The sequence below is a fragment of the Protomyctophum bolini genome (assembly GCF_963924005.1).
Source record: "Protomyctophum bolini genome assembly, chromosome: 6".
NCBI classification, from domain to species: Eukaryota; Metazoa; Chordata; class Actinopteri; order Myctophiformes; family Myctophidae; genus Protomyctophum; species Protomyctophum bolini.
The window spans coordinates 32,041,289-32,057,351 of NC_137867.1; the positions used below are offsets into that span (position 1 = coordinate 32,041,289).

The 16,063-nt window shown below is 42.4% G+C and overlaps 2 protein-coding genes across 3 annotated transcripts in view; both read right to left on the bottom strand.

The window, feature by feature from the left end:
* tbx16 (T-box transcription factor 16) lies at positions 1 to 3,338 on the bottom strand (the record flags this gene model as incomplete). Its single annotated transcript, XM_080765759.1, has 8 exons — positions 1 to 626; positions 896 to 1,100; positions 1,206 to 1,374; positions 1,503 to 1,649; positions 1,869 to 2,033; positions 2,470 to 2,572; positions 2,987 to 3,143; positions 3,323 to 3,338. The coding sequence occupies 8 exons, from the start codon at positions 3,336 to 3,338 to the stop codon at positions 212 to 214; spliced, it is 1,377 nt and encodes a 458-aa protein (XP_080621885.1). The 3' UTR covers positions 1 to 211.
* Positions 3,339 to 8,576: 5,238 nt separating this feature from the next.
* cabin1 (calcineurin binding protein 1) overlaps positions 8,577 to 16,063 on the bottom strand; it is a 75,228-nt gene continuing 67,741 nt past the window's right edge. For both annotated transcript variants that reach the window (XM_080766556.1, XM_080766555.1), the window contains exons 36-38: positions 14,057 to 14,218; positions 11,241 to 11,446; positions 8,577 to 10,929 (exon numbers count right to left, since the gene is read on the bottom strand). In XM_080766556.1, the coding sequence (XP_080622682.1) occupies positions 10,783 to 10,929; positions 11,241 to 11,446; positions 14,057 to 14,218 (515 nt within the window). In that variant the 3' untranslated portion in view covers positions 8,577 to 10,782. The remainder of the gene's footprint in view (positions 10,930 to 11,240; positions 11,447 to 14,056; positions 14,219 to 16,063) is intronic.

Sequence of the window (16,063 nt, forward strand, 5' to 3'; positions counted from 1 at the left end):
ATGATACGGTGGCAATAGGTCGCTCCTCACTCAATTTCACTGTTCAGTTTTTCCATTGGTGCTCTGACACAAGTCTCTGGCTGTCAGCCATGTCTGGGCATGCATTCTCATAGCTGTGAGCATGGGGATGAACACCCCCAGGAAGATGTGTGCGACAGCCTCTACAGCTTCACCCTCAGTCAGTATAACTCACCACTTTGCGGGATTACATTCACCAACAACCATAGGAGAAGAGTGGATACTGGCTCCATTCCGCTACGTTGCTATGGTGATACCCATGGTGCACCGCTTGTGTGGTGTAATCAGTGGGCAAATGGTGAGGTGGAGGCGGGTATTGGGTGGGACCGGGACCGCCCCACTGGCCCAGGGCCTGCTCAGCACCATAGGGGCTGTAAATGTGGTGGCTAAGCACTCCCTGCTTATTGGCCTGAGCCATGGTCATGTTGAGTACCCCTGTCATGTTGGTGTAATCCTGGTGGTGGGCCGGGAGGGGCTGTTGCTGTGGCCCACAAGAAGATGGGCCGATGTCATGAGTGCGGGACTTAGAAGAGTCGGGGTGATCCGTCACAGTTACAACATCTGGGACTCTAGACTCAGGAGAGGGAGGTTTTGTATACTCATGGATCCTAAAAATTCAAAAGAGAAGGTTCAGAGTTATCTTACAAACCAAGAACAGGAATTTCATTGCCCACGTTGACGGGAGTCATTGCTCAACCACACAACACAAGAACAGTTATCTCTCAGATCGAAACATCATGCATATCATATTTTTGTCAATTTATGGGCTTTAACCCCCTGGGCATTAGAAGAAAAGGGGAACATTATGTTTTTTTCAGCATGCTTCCGTTTCCCAATATTCATCAGGGTGGTGGTGGTGATGGGTGTAAGTAATTACCTGTAAGGTTGATAAGATGCTGGTGCTGGTACAAGCTGTTCTGTATTGTACATATCTCTAGTGTCAGTGCCTGGGGGTGATTCTGTGCGTACACTCTGTTCCCTCTCAGGGGCCCATGGGGAGTAGCTTTCTTCCTTGACCTCTTCTTTCCTTTTTGGGACATCTCCTTCCTCACCCTCATAACCCTCATATGACTGGCAAAAATCTGTAATGAAATACAAAAATGTAATAAACCAAACCAAAACATATGAATCATCATCGCAAACAGAAACAAACACCAACAGAGTGAACATTTTGAAACCAGCAGTACCTGTAGGACTGTCCTCATCAGACTCCCTTTTCACGATGGCATTCTTCTTGGCTCTCTTTTCTGGTGGGCAGACTGCGATTTTGGCTGCACGTCTTTTGCCATTAACTCCTTCCTCTTCATCACGGAAACGTTTTGCAAACGGGTTGTTATCAACCTTCAGTTTTGTTATCTATGGAAAGACGAAAGGTGGGTTAAAATCAGTTATCAAAGACTTCTTGTTCTCACTTAAATGTAATGTTTATGAATTATGAGTGACAAGAGTCACAGTGGCAACAATGGGTAAAAAGAACCACTCACCTTGGTGTTCTGGTAAGCAGTGACCGCTGTGAACGACGTCTCAGAGAAGGTGAAGGTCTGAAACATGCTCCAACCGACGCTGTACAGGTCTTCTGCTTGAACAATGTGGAAGCGTGGATGGTAACGATGCATGGAGTGCAAAATTATCTGGTGAGAGAAAGAATTGACTCTTAGGTGGAAGCACAAGTAAAATGTACAGTGAAATAAGTAATAGAAATAGGGCATGCACACTTTTTTTTAAGGTTAGCACGCAGCAAGACTACCAACCATTCTTTCAGACGAATGATTTATCAAATTCTGAGTTTTTTGGAGTGGAACTGGGGACGTAGCTATAACTATATTCATTGTGCTTTCAGTTCAACTTACATGGCCATGTTGGTCCAGAGTATTGTTGGTGAGCTTCAGCTTGAGGAAGGAGACAGACTGCTTCATCCAGTGGCACCCCGGGGCGGGAGAGTCTGGGTGGACGTAAGTCCTGCAGGGAGGCTGGGGCTCCGCTTTTCCTGCCACCTCCCATTTCTCTTTATTCCACTATAAGGAGAACAAGATAAGCCAAAGTGTCATTATTGTCTGTCATACGGAAAGGTGATATTGTAGCAGAGCACCGTCTTCCCTTCCCACAGTGTTGGGGGCAGGATAGATAGAGACCAGAGTGATGGCTGGCTGGTTACCACCCACAGAGAAAAAGGGATAGTACAGTGGGGTCCCAGCAGGGGATAGAAAAACAGGAAGAGATAACATCCTTTGATGTGCAATGTCAGGAGAGGGGGGTGATAAACAGGGGGATTTGTTGTGGTAACCATTTCAGGGAATTCTATTTCCAATGTCATGGGTGTGGGGTGAATTACATATTAGTTTCCATTTGCAATTTAAGCCAAAAAGTGTTAATATTTTAAGCAAGGGTTGAAATTTGATACATTTCTGACTGGATTCTTGACATTTTTAACAAATAAACATGCACTCTTACCTTATATCTGAAGCTATCCTCTGGTACCATGTCTACCAACAAGATGTACTTGACACATGGAATCAGGCCAGCGAGGTTGACTTTACAGTGGGGAAACATTCTCCTGGAAAAACAATAAATGCACAGATGCATAAATACATGGGAGCAGTCAAAATAAACATAGTGTTTCCTTAACCTTTAAACCGGTTTTCAACCATTTTGTATCAAGGCCCATTATTTATTTGGCATTTGAGCCACAGACCACAATTTGATTGGATAAGATTTTGTCCACAATTCCATTCTGTATTGATGTTGGTACGATAGAGATAACAGCAAACATTGATCAAAATAACAATTATTCTATACATTCTCAAATTGTGTATACTTAAGATCGGCTATTTTCAGCAAATGTTTGGCTATTATGAGATGCCAAGAATAGGCCAATAATCCAAAATTCTACAACTTCAGCTACACTGTACTATTCTTTAGACTCTTTTAACACAATTTCTTGGCAGTGCATGTGCTTTCTTTATCTTACCTGCCAGATTTAGTAATGATCATCTCTGTTCCTATTTCATGAAAGTCCTTCCAGAGGTCACTGTCCTCAAGAGTGAGCTTGATGCTGCTCTGGTGGTAAGCATCAGGTCCAGGGGCCACAGAGGATGGAGCTGGGATACTGAAGTTGGGCTTCAGGTCTAGCAAAGAGGGGAGATGGATCATAGTCACACATTAAATACTGGATGATCAAGAAAATTGAGCCATCGTGATCAAATGAAAATTAAACATACGGTAAGTGCTATAGATTATAGAAGAATCCCGATTAGACAAAGCTTAGCAATGCATACTTCACTTCACTTCAGAGAGTAATGCTCACCTCTAATGGATTGCATCCTTCCGATTCAATAGTGGAAAAGAGAGGAGAATAATGCAGATAGGGTCAATCTGTAGTCCAGTTATCCAGAAATATCCAAAGGGAGTGTTGGTTTTGGTCCGCGGACCGGTCCCTCCTATGTCTTGTGTGTGTAAAATCCAGTGGTTTAAGAAATAGGTGAGGCAGCAAGTCAATGTTGAGTCATCAGTTACTTTAGAGATCTGCAGCAGGACATATCTGTGGTATGGGGTGTCCCTGACTTTTAAGGGGAGCCCTGCAGTGGGTGGGGTCAAGACAGCCATTCTGTGTCTTTGAAGTGGCACAATGATGGGTCAATGTTCCTCTCTGATTGGATGCTGCTGGAAATCAAAGAGACTTAACAGAGCCTTGATACCGTCCCCACAGGAAGAGGGACGGAGGAAATGCATCTTTATTAACTGCTAAGAGACTTTTAAACAAAATATGGACAGCCTTCCCCAATGAGGAGTGCATCTCCCCCGGCACAAAATCAAGTGAAAATACAATTCAGACATAAGTGTACAATTCAAACATAGCCTGCACAAGTACAATTCAGACATAGCCTGCCCAAGTACAATTCAGACATAAGTGTAAACAAAATACCTATTTAGTGTATCTATGCAATGTGGTAAAATATCCCATTATGATTCCATTGACAGAATAGAATGAACAAGATTTAAAGCGATGTAAAATAACCACATTTTTCCATTAAATAATTGCCTTGTGATCGCCAAAACTAAACAAGTTATGATACGTCTCCAAAATACGCTTTACACATTTCATTGAACGCATTTAGCCTACTGGCGTGGATTTGAATTAAAAACAAATGACAATATAATGCAATATCTGGCGATTCTGGACACACTTTCACACTTTTCTAAATGTCTCTGCTTAGGGCCACTCTTCATAATAGGAACTGAAAAGTGGGAGGGGACCTCTGTGTAAACCCATAATAGGGTGATGATACCACAGCAGTAATTCTCCAGGTGAGTTTTACCTGAGGGCGTCCGCTGATGGCCTCAGAGCAGTGGGGGTTGTGTATTGGGTGTCTAGACTTTGATAGATAATCTCATTATATTAGGCTAGTTTCCCTTGAAGGAGATGGTTTCTGCATGTGGAGAAAGACAGTGTATGGGCAAGCAATTAACAGCCTGTTAGCACCACAAGCCCAAGTCAGCCATGAATGGGGCAAGAGAGACAGAGAATAAAGACCTTCCCAATAGCCTGAACCATGCCACGACTCACATCAAGAGCAAATCTACGGGCGTTATTCATAGTCCACATCTCGCATTGTGGCCTGTTACCATAGGCAATGCAAATGCTAAACACAGGCATTGTTTGAATGGAGAACCTTGAATTCACATCTGACCACAGTTCCAAATGTCCTGTCTCCACTGGCTGTATGGGGTTTACATTAAAAACAGAAATATCCAATCTCAAGCTAGCTTCCCCTCACACGTCCAATTACACCTACCCAATCTCACATTGTATTCTGACATTTACATATAGCATACAATATCATCTTCAGTATAGTAGTTATCTTGCAGCCATACACGATGGGAACGATTGCTTGTGACTCAGCAAATGTATGAAAAACAACTATTTTGCAAAAATACAAAACAAAAGAAAATGCATGTGAAACTAAAACCAAATATTGGAATGGAAGACAGACAACGGGCACTCTGCAAATGAGCAGAGCATGGCCCCTGAGGGACAAGCAGTTAAGCTCATCTAAAGACGTTTACAACTACAGCGACATGCCTGTGAAATGATTGATTTGCTCGTCTAAGGGCCCCATGAAGAGTCCATTTAGAATACGAACATAGAATAATGGTGTCATCAACGAGATGCACTTAAAAGATGCAAAGCTCTGCACAACACGTGTATGACAAATGCTACAATAGTTTACAAGATTATTTGTTACATCTCATTTACAAGTACACACAAGCACAATTCTAGTTGCTTTCAGCTTGACATTGTAGCTGTGGATTGTTCAAGTTCAACCCAGGGTGTTTTTGTTTTCGTCACCTCCCTCTCTCTCCTGTCTCACTCACTGTATCTGTCTTAAATAAACCACAAAATGTCAAAGCAAAACAAAACAAGATAACAGCCAGCGGACCATTTCAATAATCCCCCAGGTTGGAGTCACCTTGGTGGGAGAATTTGAGGAAGTGTGATGTGTGGCATTATGCTCTTTACGTGAACCCAATTGTTGTGAAGGAGTTATTAATCACAGGTTCAGTGTTGCTCTCCTCACTTTGCACTTCTGAGGGCAACGCTTCCCAGCCAGGGACCACTGGGTAATCTTCCTCTCCCAGTCGAGGATTACAAGGTATCCAGCATAGGACCCTTAAATGTAACCATTTCTCAAGGAGATAAATCACACAGCTCTTTATATTTAAATCAATGGTTTCTGACAAAAGCTGAGCCCCCTCCACACACACACACACACACACACACACACACACACACACACACACACACACACACACACACACACACACACACGAAAAGTTGTGGCCACACTTGTTGCCTATTTTTATTTTTACAATATGACACACTCAAAATAGGGATGTCCGGTTGAAAGTGATTACATTTTGCTTCATAATGTTAAAAGTTATCTTAAAAAGGTAACAGGATAATAGATTCTGTATGAAAAGTTGGACTATTATCACATTGAGAACATTTTGGATTACCTTAGACACACAAGGCCTCAAGCCCCCCATCCGGACCCCGGGTTGTGCAACAGCTGATTTAAACGAACAGAGTAAGACAAGTCCTACTATTTATCAGGCTCATGCCTCTCAAAGTGAGTGTCGCTGTTGAGAGCTAAGGTGTACATTTCAACAGTGCCAGTGTCATTCCCATTACACACTGGGCCTGGAGGTGGCAGGTCTGTGAGGTCTGGGGGGCTTCTGTTTCAGTACGTGGCTGGGCTGGCAACAGAGGCCAGTGTCACATGAGAGGCCACTCTAGCCTCAGGGGGATTTGGACTTGGATAGCACATCAGTGAGTGAGAACATTGATAATGACTGCCAGTTCCAACAACAAACTAGAGGTATACCGTCCAAGGCCCTCGCTATTTTCCTCCTGTTTATGAACAGACTAAAATTGAGCATTTTGAATTAGTTGAATTATTGAATATGTATTACATATCATTAATATATACAGTGAAAAGTGAATGATGGAGAACAATGGAAGCTATTTTCCACACACAGAAAGCACATTCAGTGTATATTTTGTTTACATCGAGTTGCTCTGTGCTCAATAAGGTTACAGTATTCATCCAGATCTCTACGACTGATGTTTCCACTAGCATGTTTATTTGTTTTTGTTTACCAATCCATTGTGGTCTAACCCAGTGATACTCAACCTCAGGCCCGCGGGCCACATCAGGCCCGCGGGACCATTATGACTGGCCCACCAATGAAAATCTAAAAAAAAGAAGAAAAAAAAATCTGGAAAATGAAATAAAAATAAATAAATCTGAATGAAGTTATCTTTAATTACATTATTATAAGTAATACTATTAGAGTTGTACTATTACTCGAACGAAAATAAAAGCTTGGAGATGCAATGCAAATGAAAGACATATACTGTGTATCCCTATTCCCTGACATAATTTTATAGCTAAACGGACAGAAATCTATTTTATTTGAATGATGAAACCCAGCTGCCATTAATAGTTGGAAATGGAAATTGCGGAAATTGCGGAAATGGAAATTGCGGAAATGGTAATTGCGGAAATTGCTCTTCACTTATAGCTATCTATTTTCAGGTAGATTGTTTTATTTTACTCAGTCAGCCATATCACTACTAATTTTTTTTCATGAAAAAGGTCATAGCTGGGTAATCTATTTTCAGGCAAATTGTGTTTATTGTATTAATTAATTAATTAATGTCGTAATTTTATCTACTGGCCCCTGGCCCCTTGCCATTTTTGTAATGTGGCCCACAGGTAAATCTATTTGAGTATCCCTGGTCTAACCCATATTTCTGCTAACTGCCCACCTTCAGCACCAGTGCCCGGCCTTCCCCCAGGTGTTTGGCCATTTGCTTTAAGTGCACAGATCCCCTTGTGCTCCATGCTTAACAGCTGCCAATACACAGCCAGGTCCCAGGGTTCAGACGGCTTTCTAGCAGCCCAATAAAGATCCCCTGGAGTGGTCTGACGAGAAATCTCGCACCTTTCGCTCACATTAGCCATGCAGCATGCCCTTTTGATGCCTTAATTGGCCACTTTGGAGTGGTTTGTAGAGGTTAGCACCCTTCGGCTGGAAAACAACCTGATGTCACAGAAGACCTAGAAACCCCCTGAGATGGTGTCCTCCCAGATCAGACAGAAGTGATTGCTATGTATTGACAGCACATCCATCGCAATTTGAATGTATATTTTCATTGCTGTGCTCTGGGAGAAAGTGTTGAGGGTACAACGTCCATCTCTTCCGATGAATGAGAACATTATTTGATTCTAAAGTATTGCATATGAACTAAAACACTGAAAAAAGCGACTCATAGTTGACATCAGTTTTGTTGTATTACATTATTTTGTCACGTAGGTTAAACAATAAGTCTTATTTAAGGATAGAGCATACAGATTTGTAGTACCCATATTGTTACAATCCCTCTCTGAAGACTTCTTTAAATTAGGATTGAGTCATCTCACATCCTCAAACTAGTGGCTGTGGGGGAGCACACATTTGGCCTGCTACATAAGAAAACAAACCTCAAATTTAGCTTGCCTGGTAAAGGGGCAAATGACAACTTCACAGCACTTCATAAGAAACTTCTGGAAGTTGCTAATGAAGACTAATGACTTCCCTCGTGTCGGAGACTTCGCACTACAGTGTACAAGCCCATTGGCCACAATGTCAATGGTCAGCAGGGTGGTCTGTCAGGAGAGAAGAAAATAGCAGAGAGAGCGATACGGCTATATTTCTTAAGAGAACTGTGTTGCCATTTCTTGAAAGGCAAACATTCTCATTAAAAACTGTAATCATGCATGGCCATTTGTTCATGATCCATGAAGTATTGGTAGCAGCAGAAATATTATTACAATATTGCACCATATAGATTATACTTCAATATTCTTAAAGAGCCACAATATATGTATACTCTGACGGGGAAGTGCATAGAAAGGCAAACATTTGTCTAATTAATGTAATATAGAAATAAAGTAATTTGAATGCTAAAATAATATGTAGTACTGGCAATTTTACTAAAATGACTACGATGTAACAGTATTTTATCTTTTATTTCCATTGTAGCATGTTGCTTAAACATTTCCCATCCTCATTTGAATGGAGTTGCAAGTACAGTTCAAAAATATATTTCCTGAGGAAATGGACAGATACATACTGAAATATTTGCATCTTACCCAGTTCTCAATCGACACTACAGCCATTAATATAAATATATTTAAAAGACCTCATGCAGTGTTAGTTTGTATGCATTGTTTTGAAGGCATTTTAATTACCACACAGAACAGATATGTGTTTCTCAATATTTTTGGTTTGTGACATCTTGAATCAGTCCAAAAAAATAATAAAACAAAACAATTCCCCTCTAGTAGCCTGAGCTAAGAGGGGGCAGAAAAAAATCCTTGAACCCAGTAACCTCCGAGGCTAAAATGTTCGTATCACAACTGCTTCGCTCGACAAAAATGAGTGACTGAAAAAAGTGACGCTGTTGTGCGACAAATTTGGCCTTTGGCCATTATACATTCTCAGAAGACTCTCAGCACTAGAATAGAAAAGGTATCTTACACCAAAAAATACAAACTCCCAACAGGTTTTCTCAAAGGTGAATATCATTTACAGCCATTGATTTGCATGCTTTTGTTTTTTGAAACTTTGTTTTTAGACAATCAGTAAATGTCCTTTTTGTAGAAAACAATCTATATAAAAAAAAACAAAAAACAAAACATTCGGTTGTCTTCCTCTGAGTTAGTCCAACATTTTGACAAACTTACCAAAATGGATCCACTGTAAAGGCATCTATATAGAAGGTATTCCATACTCATTTCAATTACAATGAATTTAGGAATTATCAACAAAGAAAAAAGACCAAATGAATCTACCCATTAACTAGAAGACCTATCAACAATAATGCGCGCGCACACACAGTCACACACACACACACACACACACACACAGTCACAAACAGTCACACACACACACACACACACACAAACAGTCACACACACACACACACACACACAAACAGTCACACACACACACACACACACACACACACACACACACACACACACACACACACACACACACACACACATCTCTCTATCCTGCCTAACTTAACACCCTGAACACTATTTAAAGCAGTCATCGTGGATTTTTTTTTTTGATAAAGATATGTACAAAAGCTAGTTTGCAATAATTAAAACCAACTCCATATCATTCAGTGCGATGCTGGTGTCACAACTTCCTCCTAGTAAGTACCATTCCTCTTTAGCTACACAAATGCACACGAAAAAACACCAAAAGGGACTAGTATAACAAGAAAAACAGTACAAATATAAAACCAAACAAATATTAAGTGACAAATAAAAGACAACCCATGTGTAAAGTGTAAACATATCCAATCTGCTACAGGTTATGAGGCTGTGTGGCCTACTGGCCATGACTGACAGGTCTTGAACTAGGCTGATTGTACTTAATTTCACCTTAGTGTCCATTGAAATGTCATATACAAATAAATGCCAAGTGCATTTTAATTCTCATGCCTCTGTAAAAATGTTCTAAGTGGTTGGCAGCTGTTAAGTAGTATTCTAACATGCCGCCAAGCAAAAGTCCCGAAAAGAACACCTCACTGACCTCAGGATTGGGGATGTGAACTTCTCAGGGCAAGGATTTAGCTGCAGGTCAGAGACACAAGTAGCGTGCAAACAAAGTAAGAAAAGATGCTTAAAGAAAATGACTGGACTGCCAGAAAATAATAATAAAATAAAATAAATCAGCCAGTATCTAGGTGCTGAATTGTTCTTTCGTGGGATTTCCCTGTTGTCATTGAAGGCATAGTTAGCCAATATATGATACATGTGAACAGCACATTACAGACATGCTGCAGAAATACAGACACTAGCTGCATACACACCGCTCACAGCAAGAGGAAACCTGTCACAGCACAGACAAAGAAAATACTGCATCTGTTCCGTTGGGGAGGTTCTTTCTTTCTCCGGCCCCTAGAATAATCTGTAAATACACACTTAAAAAGAGAGAATAATGGCATTTAGAGATTCTTTTAGCTGCAGTGACAGGTACCGTTCTGTTGATTCAAGGGGCGAGGCCAACGCAGTGGTGCTGCTCAAAAAGAGCGGCCAGACTTCGGCTCGTTTATTTTGTTGCATTCCACAGAAGGCCGAGGATCGGAGGAGGCCGTGAGTCCGTGACGACGGACACAGCATAATGACATGTAATGAGATGTCCTCAGATGTCCATGTAGTCGTCCTCCTCCTCGTCCGACTCGCTCTCCAGGGACGACTCTTGGCTGGAGGTCTCCTGCACCTCCAGAGCCGGCTGGCTCAGTGTGTCCTTCTTCACCGTGGCCGCCGACTGGGCCGACAGGATGACGTTCTGAACGGGAAGGAACAGCCAAGGGGTTAAGTGTTATATATTCAATGGCTGGATGGAGAGGTGTTTACACACACACACCCCATATGTGTAAGGACTTGATATCAAGGGAGAAATTTGTGGGGTCCAGAAATTTGGCCCCACAACATGACTGGGCTAACTCATTTCGGACCCCATGTGTTATGGCACGGGAGTGCACGCACGCACGCACACACACGCGCACACACGCACACGCACACACACACACACACACACACACACACACACACACACACACACACACACACACACACACACACACACACAAAAAATACCTTGAGCCTCTGCTTGGTTTCTTCCGAGATGCTGCCTTTGGGTGAGAGTAAGGTGGGCGTGGGTGGTGTTACTGTGATCTCTGGGGGGAACTTGGTCACCGTGGAAGGGATAAAAAGCTTTGGCATGTTGGGGGGGATCCGTGAACGGATTCGATTGGGATCTGGAAGTTTAGACTGCTCACCACTGCTGGCATACTGCTGCTGGTCTGATTGAGAGATAAGCAGAAATGAACCTAATGCTGGAGTAGCACATTCATTGGATGCAGTATCACTGGTGGAGAATGTGCATAACAAGTAAAAAGTGGCACATCGCATTACCTGCCTCATTCCATGGAGCCACAAAGGGCCTCTCCATGTACTCTTGGTACTTTTTCTCATTTTCATGTCTTCATGAGACATTACTTCTCTAGTCGAGACCAGAGGTTCCCAAGAGGGTCCCCAGAGGGTCCGCGAGAAGGGAATCTCAAGTTTTCCCAACCGTCACCAGGATTTTCCAAACAGCGGTGAAAAATTGACTATGTCCGTTCGAATGAAAATACCAAGGATTCGTCAGTGGACACGTCAGTGACTGATTTATAAACGGCTTTGAGTCTGTGTTAATTCTGTGTTGCGTAGCATAACAGTGACATCACTGTCCAATCCTTGGTATCTTTACCGTTCATGTGTGCTCAGCGAGCAGCAGCAGCAGTAACAACAAGCTGTAGGCTATTTTGTCACGCTCGCTCTAATGAAACAAAACGCTACACAGTGACGGTAAAAGATTATTATTTCATGTCAAAACATTATCAAAAGTGGCCCAGGCGGTGGCGTAAGCACCTGGGCACCCGACTGGTAATCCAGTCGCAGTGTGCCCTGTGCCGCGGGTTCGACTCCCGAGCCCGACACGGCCTTTACTGCATGTCTTCCCCCATCTCTCTCCCGTTTCCTGTCAGCCTACTGTCTGTCCCTTCAAAAAAACAAACAATAAAAGGCGTAAGCCGCAAAAAATATCTTAAAAAAAAATATATATATATCAAAAGTATCAGAAGATGATGTTTCCCAGGTAAAGTGATGCGTCACTCTGCATGTTTAATTAAAGTTTTCCACACGTCCAAAGTAATTTCTGAAAAAGACATAAGCCTAACCTTTTTTAATTATACTATCATTGTTGACATAACGCCATTTAGGTCAATGATACATCATTATGTTGCGATATAGCCTACTTAAGTGTTATTCATAGTCTGATTTATCGGTGGTGAGGTGACCACCGCAACTACAACATGACGCCACACCGCTGTGAAGAGCAAACCACCACTCTCCCCAGCCCTTCTCTGTTTTTACTCACCACCTCTCCACGTTATTACAGCTCCGGTGGTCACCTCACCACCGGAGCGGTGGTCACCTCACCACCGAAAATCCAGACTATGAATAGGCCTATAAGGGTATGATGACGCGCAACGCGACAGGTTGGGAACCCCTGGTCTAGACCACCTGATGTGGTTAAAATGTACAAGGATGTCATGCCTGTCCATTTTTACTTTCCCGTTGTAAGCTGCAAGCTTCTCTGGCAAATGGGTGAACAGGAACAGACGGGACTCCTAGCGTATAGAGGACCATGTACTTCAAAGGAAAACCCAGGCAATGAAACTGCTTCATGTTTGAACAAGGCTTATAAAATAAAAGGTGGCCTTGTCTGTGATAAAGGATAGAATACAGGCAAGTGATTCTGTCTGTGCTGAAAGATTGGGTTGGGATTTCAGCTAAACTTGCCTTTCAGCTCACTCTTAATCCAGAGCAGTAAGTAAGAACACCACAATGTAATACACAGAGGAAGTAAACTAAGAACCTTACATCTGTCGAACAGTAGAATATCTGTACAATGAAACTATAAGTAAACACTATATTTACTAACGCTATGTCTACATAATATGCTATCCAAATTACATATTTTTGCCTTTGCATACGCCTGCAAGGTCATCGAGGCTAGGGCAAGTGAGACTTATAAATTGCCTTAACCAGCCGGTCGGACTGGGTACGAAGCAGCAAAGTGGAGCTTCTTGATAATCAAATTTGAACAATTTGAACATTAACCTGCCAGGTATTAATTAATTCTTCCATCGCTGCCAGTGGTGGAAACACTTATCATCGTACATCATGACGTAAAACAAAAAATAGACAATTCACCTTTAGCAAAGCCACGCCCTCTACCACTTATACACTCCTACTTGGACACTTTCCAGCCGGGCTCATTCATTCCAACGTAAATATCATGGATTTTATTAAATACTGGTTCATTTTTAGAACTAGACCTTCAAAATCTCTTACAAATCCGTCAACAAGGCCTGCCATATGCACTGGAAAAAATATGTGCATGACATTTCTTTTTTAAAACAATATTTTATCATATAGGAAAACTATTGGTGGAGAGGTTTGTCTAACCCATGTTATGCTTAGCTGTGATTGGACCATAGCAGTTTGGGGAGGTAGGTCAAATTGCTCGTCCACATATGACGTAAATTCTCCATTCATTGTCAATGGGATTTAATGTTTGTGTTCACACTTGTGTGAAGTGAGGGGTGCCATTATCATCATACCATCATACATAACATTCCGTGCTCACTGCTCAGCCAATCAAATCATCACAAATATATCATTCCCGCCAATCACTTTTGGCGTCTTCACTTTTATCTTCAATATGCACTTTGCTCAGCCAATCAAATCATCGCCATGGGGTGATCAGCCAATCATCAGCCAATGTTTGTGTTCACACAAACACTCAAAGCTGGCATAGGAGGGGCTAGCGCCCCGCAAAAATATAGTAATGCAGCGCTACTTACCACTGCATGACTGTGTGGCACTACACGTGGCAGGCTCCTCCTGGTACCAGCCAGCCCCTGCAGCGTCTTGCCCAGGAGAGACAGTGGCCATCTTCATTTGTTGGCAAAGGTGAGACTCTTGCTGGCGGTACGTCAAGCCTTCTGGGGGTTCCTCTCGCTCCTCTGTAGATCACAAGGTCACAAGTTCACAACAACACAGACCAGAGGTAATAACACATTCCCATCGTTACTATAGGCGGGATCGTGAGGCCAGTGCCAGAAGAAGAGACCACTTCTGCCCGATCTGGAAGTGATTGCCCTCCATATTTGAGCCACATCCTCATTCTAGGCTGTGTATCAACGGACGATTAACTTTCTTAGCGCGATCAAAGATTAGGGTTTTATAAGGTCCCAAAGATCGCAGTTTGTCTCATTTTGAGGAGAAAAGGGACTATTAAGCGTGTGCGCGGTCACAAACTATTTTTAATGCTGGATTAGTGCTTATTAATCAAATCTCGTAATCTCATGGTAGTTGTTTTCTTACCGTAAAAATAATAAGACTCCAATATACAGTATCCATTAACCACTGGTAGATGCGGGACCGTGCACGGCGGGTTAATCGCTAAATCACTTATCATCTGTCGTCTATGATGTCTGAAATGCGTCCAGAGTTTTGTCACAAATAAGCTTCAGCCTACGGTGAGAAGCCGATAAGACTCCGCCTCCCTGCGTAAAGTTACAGCGTGCAGATTCATTTTTTGCTTAATGGATATAATATCTGATATATCAGAATTCATCAGAATTTGGTAAGAAAAGCAATCTGGAATTCTCCTTTAAGCACGATTTATACAAATTTATAACAGAAATCGCAGATCTACAATGCATGCTGTGATGCGTTGCGAGCGTGGCTATGTGCGGTACCGGACACTGATTTAAACAACTAGAAGTTCTAAACTAGAACTCAGGCTTCATCAGAGGCATCGACATGTGGTGACAATGGGTGATTACATACAAATAGTAATGTTAAACGTGGTAGTTGGTGCTAGGCAATACCACAAGATATCCTCATGTTCCAACATTCCATGTTGTGCAATGCAGCAGGTTACTGAAGGACGGACAGACAGACGGACGGACAGACACACACAAAACTGAGTATCCATAAAAAGCTTGTCCTGGGATCTGCAATGAAATTGTATGATTGATGCATAACTCACGACACCTCTGGAATATCACAAATCATTATTAGAACAAGGTTAAATCTACAGTATGTACGACATTATGTCACATGCAGAAATGGATGATACCGAACGTGTTCAAAATTACACAGTGGCTTTTGGGGGAGCCCCGAGTGGCAGAACTCACTTTGGCACGCACTTTATGCATGCACATACCCTCTCTAATCTCTATACAGTTAATTTTATACAGATAATCTTTAGCTTGGATAGAAACATTATTCCCCTTTTGTAATGCCACGTGGATAGAGTATGCTGTTCATTACTTTGCCAAACAGCACAGAGCTAGGTTGCATCCCATGACTATTATTATGAGGTTAAATGTGAACGCTATGGGTGGAAAATCCCATCCCCATGGAACCCAAATGACGATCCTGGGGTTCATGCTACTATTATACTGCACAATAAATTGGTTGTAATAATTGTTTTTACAGCATATTTCACCCTGACCTTCGGTTTCCCACCCATGGAGGTAGATGCAAAATAATTCATGGAGCAGTGCCCTGTAGGCCAGGTGTAGCTAATCAGTGCTGCGGTGAAAAGCAGCGTTTAATGGTACATCGCAGCTATGGCCACGCCCAGGGCACCCCTCCGTGGATTCATGTAGGGGCAGCCGTGGCTCAGGAGGTAGAGCGGCCACTTCGATCCCTGGCTCCCCCTGAGTTAGTGTCAAAGCAATCTGGGTATTCATTCAGTTAAAAATCACACCCGTGTGAAATGAGGGGCACTCTCGTCATCATCTCGTTCCGGCCAATCACAATTTTGTCTTCGTCTTCAATGTTTGTGTTTACGCAAT